At 35.0% G+C, this 18,121-nt stretch overlaps 1 protein-coding gene across 1 annotated transcript; it reads left to right on the plus strand.

Annotated features, from left to right (window-relative positions):
- Positions 1-15,576: 15,576 nt before the first annotated feature.
- LOC113320437 (reticulocalbin-2-like) lies at positions 15,577-17,694 on the plus strand. Its single transcript, XM_026568343.1, has 6 exons — positions 15,577-16,270; positions 16,456-16,558; positions 16,649-16,714; positions 16,840-16,995; positions 17,078-17,174; positions 17,260-17,694. The coding sequence occupies exons 1-6, from the start codon at positions 15,739-15,741 to the stop codon at positions 17,386-17,388; spliced, it is 1,083 nt and encodes a 360-aa protein (XP_026424128.1). The 5' UTR covers positions 15,577-15,738; the 3' UTR covers positions 17,389-17,694.
- Positions 17,695-18,121: the final 427 nt, after the last annotated feature.

The following is an 18,121-nucleotide window of genomic DNA, read 5'->3' on the forward strand; positions in this document are numbered from 1 at the left end:
AAAGACTTTAATAGATATCAAATTGACATAATATATATGTTTCATTATACCACTGGCACGATAGTTGCGAGTTATATGACTTCACACAAAATAAACGATTGGTGCATTGTGTGCATAATCAACATGATAATTTCATGAGATCTTCCATTTTATCGTTCGTTTTCGCTCAACACACGAATAACAAGGCTAAGGAAACCACATCCATGTATGTCTATTGATGACCTTGCTAGATCAACTAGGCTAGGTAAATATACGTTAAATTTCGATTGCAAACTTTCTGAAGACCATAAAATTTTCAAGTGTTTATTATTAATATGCTCGTACAGAATACTACAAGGAATTTTTTGTTCCTTTTGTAAATTGAGGATTCATTCAAAAGAACTAATCGGGGAGTTAGCAACCCTTACATCAAAAATGAGTAGAGCCATCGAATGTTGGGATATTAGGTTCTTACCCAACATTAGATTTATCTACTTCTAAAGCTTGAATAATACAAGATGAAGATTCATTTACGCAGTTAATAACAATTTTGAAAGCTTTAGCTAATGTCAGCCAGATTGTTTGTTGATCTAGGAACAAAGAAAAAATCCAAAAATTTTGAACATGAAATTAAAGTCTTGTTTTACTTCTTTCAGATTGCCTTTGATCATTCCGAAGAATTAGCTGAATTATTTATAGCTTTATATTTCTCTTTATGCCAGAAATTTAAATGTCTCTGAATTTCTAATGCTAATTGTAAGTATGACCGTTGTTTCTTTTTAAAGGCTCTGTTACGTATTTCTTTCCATATGAACCAAATCTTTTTCATAATCATTTCTATAGGTAAACCTGGTTTGTCCATTCCTATCCAATCCTTATATATGTTCAAAAAAGAGGTTGAACTACCAAAGTTGAGCTCTACTGGATTAGGGCCAGTAGTCCATAAAGATTTTGTATATTGACAGTGGAAAAATGAATGTTCTATAGATTCATGTTCCTCACAACCAAAAGTACACTTAGAAGAGATATCATTCATGAATCTAGATAATTTAAGATTTGTAGAAACTACGTTCTGAAGACATTTCCATGTGAAAATTTTTATTATCTAGGATAAATTTAGAGCCCATAGCCCTTTCCAGAAAGAATCTGTCAGTCCTAAGTTATAATTATTGATTGTTCTTTCGTTTAATTTAGCTTACATTGATTTGACTGTGACTTTATCCGATTTTGTTATAAGCCATCTAAGTGTGTCGGGTTTAGTCTATAGATTTTTTTCTTATAACTATTCTGATTCCACATACGAAATACTGTAAGACATTAAAATTTGATTTTTGAATTTCAATAATATTAGCTTGATGAAACAATGAAAAATGTAAAATTACTAGGTAAAACAATCTTGTAAAAACATTTTATTAATGAATCTGCTCATGAATTACATCGATAATTGGCATTAAGGAATTTTAGTTTTCACTTTTAAGGAAATTTTTTGTGTGTAATTGTGTTGTGGGTGATTGTGAAGACCCTCTGTTACTATCTGGAGACACCGAATATCCACTAAGACATTGACCCATGAGCTGCATCGAAATTATTCCCGCACCAAACTTCTCCGCTTTGACTAATATATCCGGTCCATCTTTGTTAACTTAGCATCATTAGCACATCTGTTAACTCAGTTCTGCGGATCATAATAAGTCCACCCAATTATTTTATGATTGTTTCAATTTACTCCACCATCTAAAAAACTGAAAAAAAACAAAAGAACAATAAACAAACAAACTCAAACCAAATCTATGGATAACTAATCCATACCAATTTGCATCAGCAGATAGCAAGGTCCCTATATTTACACGAGAAAATGAGGTTCTCGGAGAACGATTCTCTTGTATATTTGTAGACAGAGGGACATAAATTCTGTGTGAGTGTGACCAGTACAACATAAATGACAAGTGTCTAAGCTAAATTCAATAAACGTATGACTAGTGTCTAGCAGTGCCATTTCCAGTTCGTTTATGTAGCTGCAAAACATTGCTCTTTGAGGTGGTGGTTAGTCTATTGGGAGCCCCGAAAACCACCATTATTTCTTTTGGAAGGAGGAAGAGGTAAGGATCTGAAAGAGTAGAAATAGATTTTCCGAGTGATAGATGAGTTTCAGCCTCCACATACCTTTTGTTGATGAAGTTTCACAAGCTCTCCTTAATAGTTCTTCGTCTTCAATTGATGAACGCCATGAAACCTAATGCTCAACTACACAATCTACCTAGTCCGAGTCATAGCTATTAGTAGACTAAAAATCAAAACTTATAGTTTTGATCACTAAACTTGACAAACAAGCTTTAGATAGCAACACTTGCGAGTTTGACCGCGCAGTGCTCTAACACGCTTACAATTACGTTTGTTGTTCTCACCTTTGTCAGATTTGGAAGACTTGTGATCATCCATATGCGCCTGTTATCTATGTCCATTTCCATTTTCATGTCACAATTTTTGTTTATACTTTTACTAGGGAGATGGTAATTTCTCAATCACCCAAAACAACACATCTTAAAAACCTTAGTTCCAAATCGGAAAATAAAATTTATTCTAAAGATCATATATATATATATCTACAAACTTCATTTAAATCACCATTTTAAAAAACTCATGGTTAGCCCAGAAAAACTAAAATAGTCAACAACATTTTTCCGCTCGTTCGAATTTTTCAGGAACGTTTATATGTTTTGTGAAATATCACAAAAAAAAAACACTTTCACAACTGAACAATAATTCGTTTTTGTTTTTCATTCCACGATTAACATCCTTGGTTTTCCAATATCATTGATTCACTAACCAATAAACCCTTTTCAACTGTTACAATGTTTTAAGATTGTTGGGTTCAATAATAAAAAAACAAGGATGTCCTTAAGACCTTAGCAACATGGAATTTTTTTCAAAAAACAGAGTGATTCACGTGTTCAAAACGATGTCCTTAAGACTTAGCGCCCGGCTAAACCCAAAAGTGATGTTATAGCTGTAGCTGCATATTTTCTGACTACTACACCCAAGTAAGATTAAAGACTAAAAACTACTTAAACATACAAGATTCATCATAAACAAGATGTAAATAGCATAAAATGTAAAGATTGTCACAAGCATATAACGTGGTTCGGCCATGAAGACCTACGTCCACGGAGAAGAAGATGTTTTCTTATTGATTATAAGGTCTTACCCTTGAAAGTGTTACAGATGTCTTCTAGATTTCTCACTTTCTCTCTATCTAAATCTCTCTCAGGAATTCTCTGTAGAAAAACCATCTAAGATTACATAAGTCGTCCATCTCCTGGTACATGGACTGGTATTTATAGACAGAATAAACTCGTGGTCGCTTGATCGTCCGAGTTGGGTGAGTTGTCATCCTTCGTCTTGGATCCCTCGGACTCGCTCTATACCGTCCCTCGTGATGGCATATTTGGTTCTCCCTCCGAGTTATCTCGTTCTCCCTTGGATCGTGCTACCCTTCTGTGGAGAACCTCGTGCTTCATCACCTCTGGGTCGTGGTATAGATCGTCCGAGTCTTCTGTCACGATGCCCAACTACCCAAGTCCTGTCCTTATCCTTCATTAAATGTGGTCTTGCTTTTTAGACTTGACCGTCTGAGAAAATTAGACCTTTATACACACGCATCATTCATGTGGCGTTTGTGCAGTTGCCTCGACTGAGACAAATCCTTCTCTCAACGAATGATTCGGTGCTTCAACCTCATCATCTCATGATATATTCACCCCTTAGGATGTCGACACGTGGCCGTCGGGTATTTTACCCACACAATAGCCTCCACATGGAGGATGCCTCCAGGATAAAACATCAAACTACACCTACCTCTAGTATATGTAGTCCGAAAAAACCCTTCAAGAAAATCGTAAACGTTTAAGAAAAAAATAGGAAAATATTTTTCTTTGGGTCTCTATAAAATATAAAGAAACCCTCTTCCCCTGGATTATCTCTATAGCTTAAGAGAATTTTGTTTATATAATAACCTATTACAACTAAAGAAGAGGGATCTCCCCGATGTGGGACTAATAAGTTTAGATAGTCTAGTAAAACAACTTAAAATTGGAAATTTCCTGATGTGGGACTAATAAGTTTTTCATTCATAAAAGAAAACCATAATTTATTTAATTTGCTTAAAATCCTTAAAATTAAATAGAATTAATATATAATGTTTCCCAACATTAGTTTTATATAGAAAACTATATCTTAAAATCATATAAAAACTTTATAAATAAGAAAATAGTATAAAATTGATCTAAGGTTCTGCAATTGTGGGAAAGACTCTTGAATTGTCTCTGAATTATGGTTAGACTACTCTTCCATGTATTGATGCCAGGAGACTCCACTGGTGTTTTAGTTTACTCCAGCACCTCAAGATTTGATAGATACGAAAACAAAATTTACCCGAACAATAATGCCATATCATTGCATTGAACAACTAGAAAGCTTTACTATTTGCATTATATATATCTAGGTCCTTCCATTTATTGGGCAAAACTTAACCATGAGTCCATGACCAACACAAAATAAATGACTACACCAAAGAAATGATAAATACCAAACCCATGATTGAAATCAGCTATGAATGATTTAAATTTAAAATGTCTGTGCACATCACCTGTTCTTACTCCTGGATTTCCATGGACTAATTGGATAAGGATTCATCCGCGCGATAAAGGAAGCTACTACTGACGCGGACCAATTTGGTTAATCACTGGGTGGACACAATCCTAAGATTTAGGAGTGATGATTTTTCTTCTGGGTTTGTGGACTCAACACAAAACCCAATTTTCAGATTGTGTAGGCGGTGCAAAGTTTTAATCCCATCACAAATGCCGACATAAGGAACCTATAAAACTAGTGAAAAAATCAACAATGGTTGGGGAATTTTTTTGCCATTGGAATAAATAATGTGATGAAGTGGGTTGGAAGCGGAGTTTCGGTCATTCAAAGATTTTTGTTCATTTTCTTCCCTATGAAAACCACAAATATATGTACAATAAACTAACGGAAAAAACTATGAATCATTATAACCTAGGACAAAATGATTGTTTTTGGAATTCATTATGGAAATTGAAAGTCTCGGAGAGAATCAAAATCTTTGCATGGAAATGCTTACATAATGCACTGTCTACTAACGTGAAGTTAGCTAGATTCATGGATGATGTCCATCCAAACTGTCCCTCAATTGTCCCACTGCAGAAACTATAAAACACACTCTTTTATTGTGCCCTTATGCTAAGGAGGTTTGGGCTGCTGAGCCATATCCGATTAATCTTCAGATTACTAATTCTATTTCTTTCTTAGACATCCGTAAGGACTGGATAAACAACCCTAACACCATTATACCTGTAGAAATTGCTTTAACAAAAGTATGGTTCATATGGAAAGAGAGATGCAACTTAGTCTTTGAAGGAAAACATCAGACAAGTATTCAATTAGGAACTGAAATACACAGATACTTGGAATTCTGGTACAAAGACCACCCTTTACTGAACCAAGTCAATAATGGAAATTCTCTAACACCCAATTGGAAACCTCCTTTGAAAACTCAACTAAAACTAAATATAGATGTTGCTTGGATTTCAGCTAATCTACCAGCAGGTTTTTCTTTAATTCTTCGAAGTGATGCAGGAACCATCGAACAAGGCAGAGCATGAGCTTTCACAGCCTCTACCCCTGAAGAAGCGGAAGCTCTAGGTCTGTTGTAAGGAGCTAAATGGGAAGCAGAGAATGGATTGACGAATTTCTCAATTGAAGGAGACTGCAAAAACCTTTTTTATTACCTTAATGGCATTGAATCTTCATTAGAATGGCAAAACATATCAGTCTTAGACCAAGTTATCCATACTCTAAAATCGTGTAATAATTTTTTAGGTTTTTATTTTGTTCCAAGATCAGCTAACAATGTGGCGGACTTAATGGCCAAAGAAGCTAGGAGCTTTAGCTCAACTTGTAATTGGAGAAAAGAAGCTCCAAAATGTATTAGAACAACTATAGAAGTAGACATATCAAATGCTAAGGCGGCTTTGCCAAACCCAACATTAGATAACTCTACTCATCATGGTGTACGGGTTTCTAACTCCCTAAGTTAGCCTTTTTTTGATTAATCAACTCACAAAAAAAAAGAAAAAATGAAAACCACATACATATATTGTAGCTAAGAAAAATATACACTTTAGTAGGGGTGAATGTGTTGTTTGTTTTAAAAGATTTGGGTTTTGTAGCAGGGATTAGCCGAAGTGTACAAATTTATAATTCTTATGATAAACATGACATACCAAAGAAAAAAAAGTATTGGTAGTTTAAATTTTATTTTATCCATAATGTAAAATTACTAGAAATAACCCGTGCCGTAACGGCACGGAGGTTAACAGAGAGTCCTAATAAATATTTAGGGATAGCTCGTGTCATAACGGCACTGCTTTAATATGAAATCTGACTGGTGTAATTTTTCTTTTTTTACGGACTTTAAGCGAAAATAATGTCTATAAATACATTGTTGTTGTAGGGATTTCGCCCATGGATGTGCGGCCCAATATAGTATCTATGACTTTATTCCTATTGTATATAAATGACTGTATCCATGTAACACAGATCATCTCTAATGAATAGAATCTCCTTCTCTTTGTGCCTCTTTATCTTTCCCATCCACTGCAAAACGTTATCACCACGAGCTCTAATCCCGCTGGATTTTTTGGGTTGCTATCAAATCCGTGAAGGATTGTTTTGAATCTTTTTTTTTTGCTCAATCAAATACAGTATGTTGGAATTAATGGGAATGTTGAAATTGACGGAATCAAATCAGATAAGTTGGATCTATTTTTTTCTATTTTTTTCTTCCTCTTTTCCCATTTTTTGATTATGAATATGAATTGGAAATTAGTTTGGTTAATTGATTTCATCAATTTAATTTAATCCGTTTGAATTAGGGATTAATTTAATTACTTTGATTTTGATTATGAATTTGGGATTATTTTGATTATTATCAAAAGTTTGTGATCAAGAATTATTTTGGTTGTTGTTTTCGTACTGTGTATGTATGAATCAGTAATTATGTTGATTATTTGGGTACTGCCCAAGCGTATATACTAATCAACTAAACTTTTGTCCTTTTGTGCGATTTGTGCCTGCGGATCTAGATTTAGATCGTTGGACAATCCGGGGGTGAGAACCTGCGTGCTTGCGTTCCGAGGAGAAGAAGAGGCGTGCAAGTAAAACAACCCGGACCAGATCCAACCCGGACGATCCAACCCGCTCCGTTCCAAAACGATCCAACCCGGACGATCCAACCCGGACGATCCAACCCGGTCCATTCCAAATAGGATTTGGTGTCCTGTTCCTGTTTGTTTCCGTTTTGGTTTTGGGCTGTGCGGACCAAAGCGGTTCCAGTTCCAGTTCCGTATATATATGGTATGTAACTATGATGTGGGTGTTTACATAGAGTACTTGCTAGGCTTATTTATTCGTTTTTAGAACATGTCTAGTTTGGTTTATTTTTGTCCTAAGATAAGTCCACATCATATAAACGGTCAATTTAAATTATGATTGGTCTTAAAGTTATTTTGTTCTCTTGAATATGATATTGACTATAATTGAATGTTGTCTTTTGTACAATTGGTTATACCAACTTGATTCAAATGTACGTATTTGGGGTTTAGAAGTACTTGAACACCATTATTGTATATTTGATATTTCCTCCCCAAACTTGAATGTTCCGTGAAATGTAATATACTTGCGCAACTATTGAAGAGTCGGTAGTTTCAAAAGATACATTGCAAATAAAATCACATATATTCCAAAAAAAAAATTTGTGGAAGAACTCACAAAAGATGATATGAGTCAGAAAATTTTCATTTCTCTACTTCATCCATAATACTAACGAACCAATATATGTTGAAGTATGACAACAAGAGAATTAGCTATTTTTAATAATATATTCAACCTAAAGTAAATGGTTGACATGTGTAGTGAGATTCTCCTGGACTATTGAGATAAATAAAATTTTTAAATTAAGCTAAATGTAGCAAATTTAAAAATAGAAAGAACCCCGGAGTGATAAGGGTTAGACGTAATGACTCATGTAAAGCATGTGAAAAGGGACATATATATCATGAGACGGAAATGTATTTTTTCCCAGTAGTAATGACACCAAAGTACCGGCATCAGTTGAATATGGGATGAAGCTAAGATATAATTCTAGCTCCCATCTTAAATGAAATAGTTGGAAACGCACCTGGTCATAGGTGTTGATATATACAATGTAATGTGTATCATAGTAGCAACCAATTTTCACATCAACTTTAATGGCAACAAGAACTTTGCCTGGCCAATTGACTATTTAATTGAACTAGATCATATGTCTTCCCTTACAGTGAGAATGGATTTGATTGCATCTATAAATTAATTCTAATGAATGTGGAAGGAAGCATATTCTTAGAAAATTAATGGGTCAATCTAATGAATTGTAAAGCAGTGGAACTTGAATTACTGAATCCTTATTAACCCCAACAATGAAATGATTGGGATTGATTCATAAATACTTTTACATAACCATAAGGCACATTGGTTGTGACACAATGTTCCGTTTTGAAAGTACTAACACGAGCATCACTTCATTTGAGTGTATAAGAAAATGAACTAATAGAATGCGAAGTTACGACATCTATCATAATCAGTGATTTCTAAAGTTACTAGATTTGCACTGCCTCTCCCCATTATGCTTTAGAGTAAGAAAGCACGTCACTCATCTTACAAAGTCTCTCTTTAGTGAAACATGATTGAGACCATCCTGTTTTACTTAGATACAAATGCTCGATAACTCATTTTCCAAAGAAATAAAGTGTTGTTAGTGAACATATATACACGCAGAATGCTGACCATTCAAAGTGATTTATGGCTCTGGTGGATGATTCGACGCATTGAATCAGTTGTTGTTCCTAACAAACGATGCGTTTAATTTTTGTAGAATTCCTAACACATATTACACAAAGAAAAGTGCAAAGGCTCACCACCCTTGTTAATGCTAGAGAATTTACATCAAAAGGACTTGATGAATATTGCATAAGATCAATATAGAACATCTTATACCCAATGGTCTCGCAGAGGTTACCATCAAATGTTACAGATGGTGTCTAAGGAATATGTTATGCGTACCAACCTACCTTTTATTGCTTTGGGGATATGCAATATTACGCGCATCTTTACTTAATTCGTTTTAGAACCCAATATTAGTCAACCTTTTCTAAGTACCAGTTGGTAACTGAATTTAAGCCTGACATTTGTGTTATTATGCATTTTTGGTTGAACTATATATGTTCCATTACGAGTCCACATCGTACTATGATGGGTCACGAAAATGATTAAGTAATTTTGTTAGATATTTACTCTCAACAATTTTCCGCATTTTAAAAACCTTTGGAAGGAGATCTCTTACTGCTAGATTTGCAGGTTATCACTTTAATGAGACAGTCTTCCTGTCGTTAGGGGGAGATAAGAAAAAGTATTTTCTAAAGTAACGACATGAATTTTCGTGGTGTGTTCCCACTGTGTCTCATATTGTTTCTTGTACTCCATGAATGTAAATATGAAGTGACAAAAAATAATCAATTTTCAGAATGTACATTAATGTCGCTAAAGTGACAAGATCACACATACCAGCTGCAAATATTCCTGCGAGGTTAGAAATCCTCGGTATGGGGTACACCATAGACTAAGGTGTTGCAACTACACTTGGTGGAAGTGTAGTTGAGGCCGTGGCTCCATAAAGGAAGATGGAGAGACCACCAGGTTCGATCAATGCTCACCTAGAAAGGAAGTATATGAGCAAGGCACAACCTAATTTGTATCATCAATGAAATCATCTCATTTTATTGTCTCTGACTATGTCCATGAATCAATACTGGAGGACGCTCCGAAGTTTTAAATGATTCTAAAGAACAATGAAATCCTGACGGATTATGAGAATGCACATGAGTCAATGGAAGGATCATGCGTGCACAGTGATGATATAATCTATAAATAATTGCTCCAGAATTAGAGAACAATAAGATTGAACCATGCTTTATTTTGATTAATTTCAAATAAATTGCATATTTGGCCTACACAATCCAGGTAGAACTTAGTTCTTTGGAAAATATACGGGTATTTGGTGTAGTAGCGCTAACCAACCAAGTGTAAAGCCTATTGGACATACATAATTAATTTGTCATAAATCATAATGAGAAGAAAGTAGTCTTAAAGTACAAAGACTCGCCTTATGGCGCGAGGTTTCTCACAAAGCCCTGGAATTGTTCTCTTGTAATGAACGTTATAGAGTTCCGCTACCTAGTTAGCTTGGTAATTTCAAAAGGACTTGAAATGCAGCATATGTATGTGTTTGTTACGTATCTCTGAAAGAATCAAGAGATATAAGATATTTACAAAAGTACTTGATAAACTTTTGTTGCCCAAATCAAATGACTCTAAACCACAGAGTGCGTTTACAGTTAGATAGAACGATCACTTATAGATTCAAGTAATCAGACGGATGTGGTATAACCGTCTAAGTGACTATTTTATTTGGAGGGGATAGACAAGTAAGTTATTTTTCCTTGCGTATTCATAAGAAAGTTCCTGATTTGGAATTGTAGATATTTATGTTGATGGTACAAACATGATGTGTACTCTTGATGTGATAAGATATCTTAAAAGCTATTTAAAATCCGAATTTGAGAGGAAAAATCTAGGTAAAACTTGATCGAATATTGAGATTGTGGTATATTATTCCACCAATTTTCATATGTCCAAAGTTGTCAGGCAATTTAACAAAGACATGCATTCTGATAGCACTCCCATGATTAGTCGAGGTTCAAATGTGAGTAAGTAACCATTTCGTCCAAAGGAATATGACGAAGATGTGTTGGGAGATGAAATTTTCATATCTAAGTACAATAGATGCATTGTTGTACTTAGTATAATAATGTACTCGATTAAATTTTACATCCTCAGGGAACTTGTTAGCTAGATATAGCTCCGCGCCAACGCAACATCATTGGAATGGTATAGTGAATGTAATCATTTACTTAAAAGTAACCATTGACATAAATTTTTTTTATCCCTGCAAAGACATAAAAAGGAATGCTAATGAAAGTGCAATCCAAAAGTTGTTGATTATGAAGGAACAATAATCTCTTATCCAATGAAAGTAATCAGGGGGAGATATGGTAGACTATTTTCTAAATCATTACCCATATTCAGTTTCGAAAAATACATGACTAAAGGAACTGTCTGGAACAACTCTGAAAGTAATCAGGGGGAGATGCCGACATCAGGGGGAGGATCCAAGGATATGATGTTGACATATTTCACTTTGAAATTGAAGTTGTGTTGTACTCTTTTCCCTTAGATCGAGAATAGTTTTCCCCAAAGGGTTTTGTTACTCGACAAGGTTTTTAGCGAGACAACACTAAAAGCATCAAGTATATTGAATGTTGAAGACATAAAGATCGCGTTGATGTTATTGAAAATATCTGAATCAAAGAAATGAAACACGATAGTCCGTTAAGCAACGTAACTTCCAGAATCAACAACATGGTTCTATAAACATCCAAGTCACCAAAGTAAAGTGTGATAAACTCCTTTTGACTGCATTAGACAAATGAAAATTGGATGACATCAGGGGGAACATCTAATGGTGTGTTGAACTCTTTTCCTTCACCGAGGTTACTTTTTCCCACAGGGTTTTATTGCTCGGTAAGGTTTTTAATGAGACAACAACAAACACCGGGAATGTAATTTCCCATCTAAGGCTATTGTCTTTTCCACGGGGATTTTTTTCCTTAAGAGTTGTGAAGAAACTAGTCAACTTCAACGGAGCAAAGTGTTCATCTGCAACTGATCAACTTTACTTGCATCTGTCACGTTGTACTCTTTTCCCTCCGTCAAGGTTTTATCCCACTGTGTTTTCCTTGTCAAGGTTTTAATGAGGCAACATATTTGAGTCCAACTATGTTCTAAGTTTGCTTAATATTGTACTCTTTTTCTTTAATTCAGGTTTTATCCCTTTGGGTTTTCCTGACGAAGTTTTAACGAGGAAATTGACTTAGACTCGTCGATCTTTGAAGATCGTATTGCATGTGATGAACTACATGTAAAGTACGAGACAACATGTGAAGTACTACATGTGAAGATTTGTACCAAGGTTTTATCCCAATGGGTTTTTCCTTGTCGAAGTTTTAATTAGGAAATTGATTTTAGCATAAGTCATCAAGGAGAGAAGACATTTGAAGACCTTCACAATGTATGTGAAGTACTGGGTATGAAATTCTATTGAACCGCACAAGGGGAAGTGTTGTAGGGCTTTCGCCCATGGATGTGCGGCCCAATATAGTATCTATGGATTTATTCCTATTGTATATAAAGGACTGTATCCATGTAACACAGATCATCTCTAATAAATAGAATCTCCTTCTCTTTGTGCCTTTTTATCTTTCCCGTCCACTGCAAAAATTGTAAAATTATTCATATACATTATCCAAAAACGAACACAAAATCATTTAAGTAATAGTGTGCATGCATATCTCACCTATGAGTTATGAATCGAAATAAACAAATAAATCTCATTTCTCATTAGATTCAACATGCCACCACTAAATCCAATTAATGCATGTATCGATATATTATGATTTCATTTAATATTTCTTTGAATATATTGAGTTAAGAGTTTATGTAATAATGAAAGATTAATAAATTTTGATTCATAATGAGAGGAGTTACAGAAACGACGACCGTCGGATGTCTTTCACTGAGATGAGACTGGATGGTCGGATGCAACATTTGTCTCTCAAAATGTTATCCGTCCGTCCAAAGCTCAAAAACCTATGTTGTTTTTTATTATAGATATATAAAGTTTGATAATCAAGAAAAAAGAAGAAAAACTTTAATTTTATCCATAATATCTGACCTATGGGCTCAAATCCTCAAGGGTAAATACTTTAAGAAATCAGGAGCATTACACTCTAAGAAGAAATCTCAAGCTTCTTGCATCTGGAAGTGCATTTTACAAGGAATAACACACATTAAAAAGTATAGCATGTGGGAAGTTGGTAATGGTTTACTAATAAACATTTGGGAAGATAAATGGCTTCCTGCTAGAAGAGAGACATTGGCAGAGTCTTTCCCTTCCAGAAACACAAGTATAACACTTGTGTCTGAGCTCATTGACTCAAACACACATAAGTGGAATACTGATCTGTTACATTCATTATTTGACAATTCAACCGTGCAGGAAATTACAAACATTAGACTTTACACTACAAATGAAGGAAGCCTAAAAAGGGACAAACTTAGGTGGATTTTAACAAAGAATGGAGAACTCTTTGTTAAAACCCTTTATGCAAAACTCTCAAATCCTTATAGCTCAACCACTGCCAAAACATTCTTTTTTGAAAGGACTATGGGCCATGGATACTTCTCAGATGATCAAATTGTTTATATGGAAATGCTTACAAGATGCACTTCCAACTAGAAAAAAAATTAGATCTGTTAAAAACAGGTTTTCTTCTGTAATAGTGCTATAGAATCTACTTACCACCTCTTTTTTTATTGTGATTATGCAAAGGCAGTTTGGAATCTTCAGCCAATGGCCTCACAGGGAGTATCTCAAACTCTAAACTCTCATATTTTGAATAAAACTTTCTTGCGTAAATATAATGAATGGATAGAAGGGGATATGAATTCAATCTCTATGGCTCTTGCTGCAACCAAATGTTGGTTTATATGGAAAGAGAGATGCCTTAGAATATTTGAGGACGAATCTAGAACTCTTGAGCAACTTGCATTAGATATTATTCGACACTATGATTACTGGCATCCAACACATCTGCATACTACATTTCAATCACATGTCAGACACATCAAACCTATACCTTACTGGCAATTCCCAAGAATGAACATTGTTAAGATAAACTGTGATGCTTCTTGGATTTCAGAAAACACTAATGCAGGTTTTGGATTGGTGATTCGCAACTGGACAAGAACTTTCAAAGGTGCTGAATCAGGAATCTTCAGAACTTACACTGCTGAAGAAGCAGAAGCTCTAACTCTCCTACATGCTACAAATTGGGCCATCACAAACAACTTACAGTATCTGGTCATTGAGGGAGATAACCAAGCAATCAATAAGGCACTTACAAGGAGAAAATTCAACAATCCAATGGCAAAGTCTAGCAATATTGGAGGAAGTAAGGAAAAAAGCAGCAAACGTAACACACTCTTTGGGTTTCAATTTCGTAGACAGGAAAACTAACCGAGTAGCTGATCTCTTAGCAATGAATAGGAGGAAGAACAATACACATCAGTCTTGGCTAGAACAATCCCCCCAGTTTTTAATTCCTTCAATTGCTTTTGATACTAAAAAAGCTTATGCATTATGTAATCCTAGTAACTCTGTTGTAATCCTTCCAGGAGAAACTAATCTAAGAGATTCAGTCATCAGAAGAACAATTCACACTGAATTGGTTACAAATGAGACTGAATCAAATGATTAGTTCCTCTCTATTTTATCAATATATTTATCTTCAAAAGAAAAAAAGAAAAAAGAAGAACAAAAGTAAGAAAGAAAATTGAATCAATGATGATAATTTTTTTAACTATTTTGACTTATTTCTGAAATTTTCACCCCGTAAAGTCTTTTATTTAAACTCTGATTGCCTTTGAAATTTTAAAGTCGGTAAACATATTTTCTAGATAAAATATTTATGCATAGACTCTTCGTTCACCCATAACTTGTATGCCCGCCATTTTAGTATTAGGTTATATAGGCATACGATAACCTCTTACGTCGTCTCTGAATTATGGTTGGGCTATTCTTCCAAGTCTTGGTGCCAGAAGATTCCATTGTTATTTCAGTTTAATCCACCGCCTCAAAATTCATAAATGCAAAAATAAAATTGATTGGAATAATAATGCCTTATCATTGCATTAAATTTCAAAAGCTTTACAAATAACAAATTGGCAAGAGGCTCTCTTATTTATAGACACAGAAGACGAGAGTTAAACATGAGTAACACAAAATACATGACTACACTAAAGAAAAGATAAATAGTACCAAACCTATGATTGAAGCCTCCTGTGAATGGTTATTGGTTTAAATCTAAAACGTCAGTCAATGCATCTCACTTGTTCTTACACTTTAGCTACACCTGGGTTACCATGGAGTAGTTGGATAAGGAGGATTAACCACACCATAAAATAAAAAACTAGAAATCTAAGTCATTAGTTGGACACAATCTAAACCGTAATTTTAAGAGTAGTGATTTTTTTTTTTTGTTGGGAATTATGAGTCCAACAAAAAAAAAATGTACAAAGCGATAGCTGCATGCCACATTAGATTGGACTGAATTAGGACTCACATTTTTGTCTACCATAAGTGTTTCTGATAAAATTGGATAAGATGCAAACGAAATGAAGAAGGTTAGATGGTGAACCCAACACCTGGAATCTTAAAAAATAAGTCTGCCAGGTTCCATATTTACCGTCAACTTTTAACTGCCTAATTTAACTGTTTTTTCTGATTGTCACCAACCTGATTTTGGTAGAATCCACAACTCATGTACAACACAAAAATACAAACCAGAAATAGTGAACGTCTGCTTTTCTACCCCATTTTTTCATTACATTTTACAGGGGATTTTTTTTTGAAGTTCCTTGTAATTTCTGTCTGATTGGAGGCTCCTTCACAAAAGCTGGAAAATGATGCCGGCGGTGGTCTATTCCCTTCTGGCCACCGCCTTTCTCTTCATCCTTGCCTTCGCTCCGAAACCAGAGAGGGGTCCTTACAGCCAGCTTCGTCTTGGTCGATGCCTGGGTTGCAAGCACCTAATCTTTGATCCGTTGGTAGCAAAAATGGAGAGATCATTGGAAGAAGAGAGTTGGAGTGAGAAAGATCAACATGACCTTGAAAATTATTATAAGTCACAAATGAAACATGATTGGGATAGAAATCCATTTTCTGACATTCCCGAAGAGGATCCTGGGGACTATTTTTCTGAGAAGGGACAGTTAAATATACCTGGGAGGTTGCCAGTTTTGTTTCCTTTCCTGGATAAGACACCGAAAGATGGGGTGATCAGTTTTAAGGAATTAGAGGCTTGGAATGTTTGGCAAGCAACAAACCGGTTGAATCAGCGAACTCTGAGGGAGATGAAGGAACACGATCTAGACGGGGACAAATTCATCACACTGAAAGAATATCTCCCCAATCTCTTTGACAACGACAGTATAGGTATTATACATTCTCTTTTGTAGCCATCTATTTTTTTTCTTCTGCAAACTGAAACTGGAAATGAAATATCCCTGAACTGATTCATGCAAAAAAATAGTTAACAACAAAATCAACTCTGATTGTCAGAATACTACCTAGACCGTATTCATCAGAAATTCCTAATGTTATGGTAACTTGTAAAACAGATATGAATGATAAGACACACGGAAAACCAGGGTGGTGGAGCGAACAATTTATCAATGCAGACATAGATGGCAATGGCCGTCTCAATTTCACAGAATTCAACGAGTATAACAGCTAATCCTAATTATCAAGCTGCACATTATTTTGAGTTGTAGTGTTTTCTTTCTATTCACAGAAAAAGCTTCTCTGTTGCAGTTTCCTGCACCCCGAAGACAGTGACAATGAAAATATCCAGCTATGGATGGTGAAAGAAAAGATTCAGTAAATTCTTCATACCTTTTCCTCGTGATATGCTAAGTTATTTATTTACCAAACATTCGCACGTCTCATTTCAATCATAAATTCTTGCTAATCTAATAGTATGAGAATCTTAAATGTTCAATCAGAGGCATGGATTATGATAAAGATGGCAAATTGAATTTCATAGAATTCAGTGAACGGGCTTATGATGTTTACAAGAACTACATTGAATTTGAAAATGATGGGAACAACTTACCAAGCGCAGAGGAAAAATTTGCTGAGCTTGATGTGAACAAGGACAAGTAAACTTCCTTGACCTCATACTACTCGTGTCAAGAGTCGTTCCTTTTTGGTATTTACACTTCTCTGTGCATAAACTTGCAGATACTTGACAGTAGCAGAACTCAGGCCCCTCACACACCACCTAAATCCCGGGGAACTTTCTTACGCTAGGTATTTTACCAAATACCTAATCCGGATGGTAAGAACTCGATCACAGATCCTATTAACTACTAATGGGTGGTCTTTACGAATCTCTAAATTGGTTGTTTTCTAACATAATTCAGGCTGATGATGATAGAGACGGAACACTGTCCCTAAACGAGATGTTAAATCACCCTCACATTTTCTACAGCACAGTAATTCATGAAAGTGAACTTGCAGATGATGATTATTCCCACGAAGAACTTCGCTGATCCTCATATGCGTTTTCCACATCACAACAAACATCCCCTTGTTGATGCTTGCAAGGGTTCTCCACCATATTATATGGTTCATTTTGAGTTTGTAAGATGCTTAAGCATCGTTACTTCTCCAATTTTTGTCAGAAAAAAAATGAATATTTTTTTTTCCCACAATTCAAACTATCCAAATTATACCAAACCCAAAAAGAATGATACTAGGTAGAAATCTCAGAAGTAGGATCAGATATTGTAATCAATTTCCCAGTGATAGTTACAACATAGTTTGTTTTTCTAGTTAGAAAACATGTTTTAATTAAATGTATCGTGTGTTTGTTTACCATTATGAACATGAAGAACTAAAACAAAAGGAAAATCAATCCATACATGGAAAACATAGCATGTTCGAAATATAAATGTCAATGCCTTGTGAAATTGTTGTAGATACAGTGCTCCAAAATCCTAACAAACAAGACAGCGCACGGTAATGTTTAAGTACCTAATAGGACTGGACTACGCACCAAAAGCTCTATTATCTCCGAGTCCAGGCATTTACTATTCCATCTTCCAAACTACACCTCCTCCATCCTCTGTAGATCAACGAAAGAAAAGTTAGCTTAAAACAAGGCTTTATGAGCCAAGATAAAATGATGATGTAGAGGAACAATTGACCATGGAGTGCAGATAAAAATGGTTCACTAATGTATTGCAGATCGTATTTCCTATTTTTAACCATTCAAGCGATGTC

The sequence above is a fragment of the Papaver somniferum genome, chromosome 11 (genome assembly GCF_003573695.1).
Source record: "Papaver somniferum cultivar HN1 chromosome 11, ASM357369v1, whole genome shotgun sequence".
In the NCBI taxonomy this organism is placed as follows: Eukaryota; Viridiplantae; Streptophyta; class Magnoliopsida; order Ranunculales; family Papaveraceae; genus Papaver; species Papaver somniferum.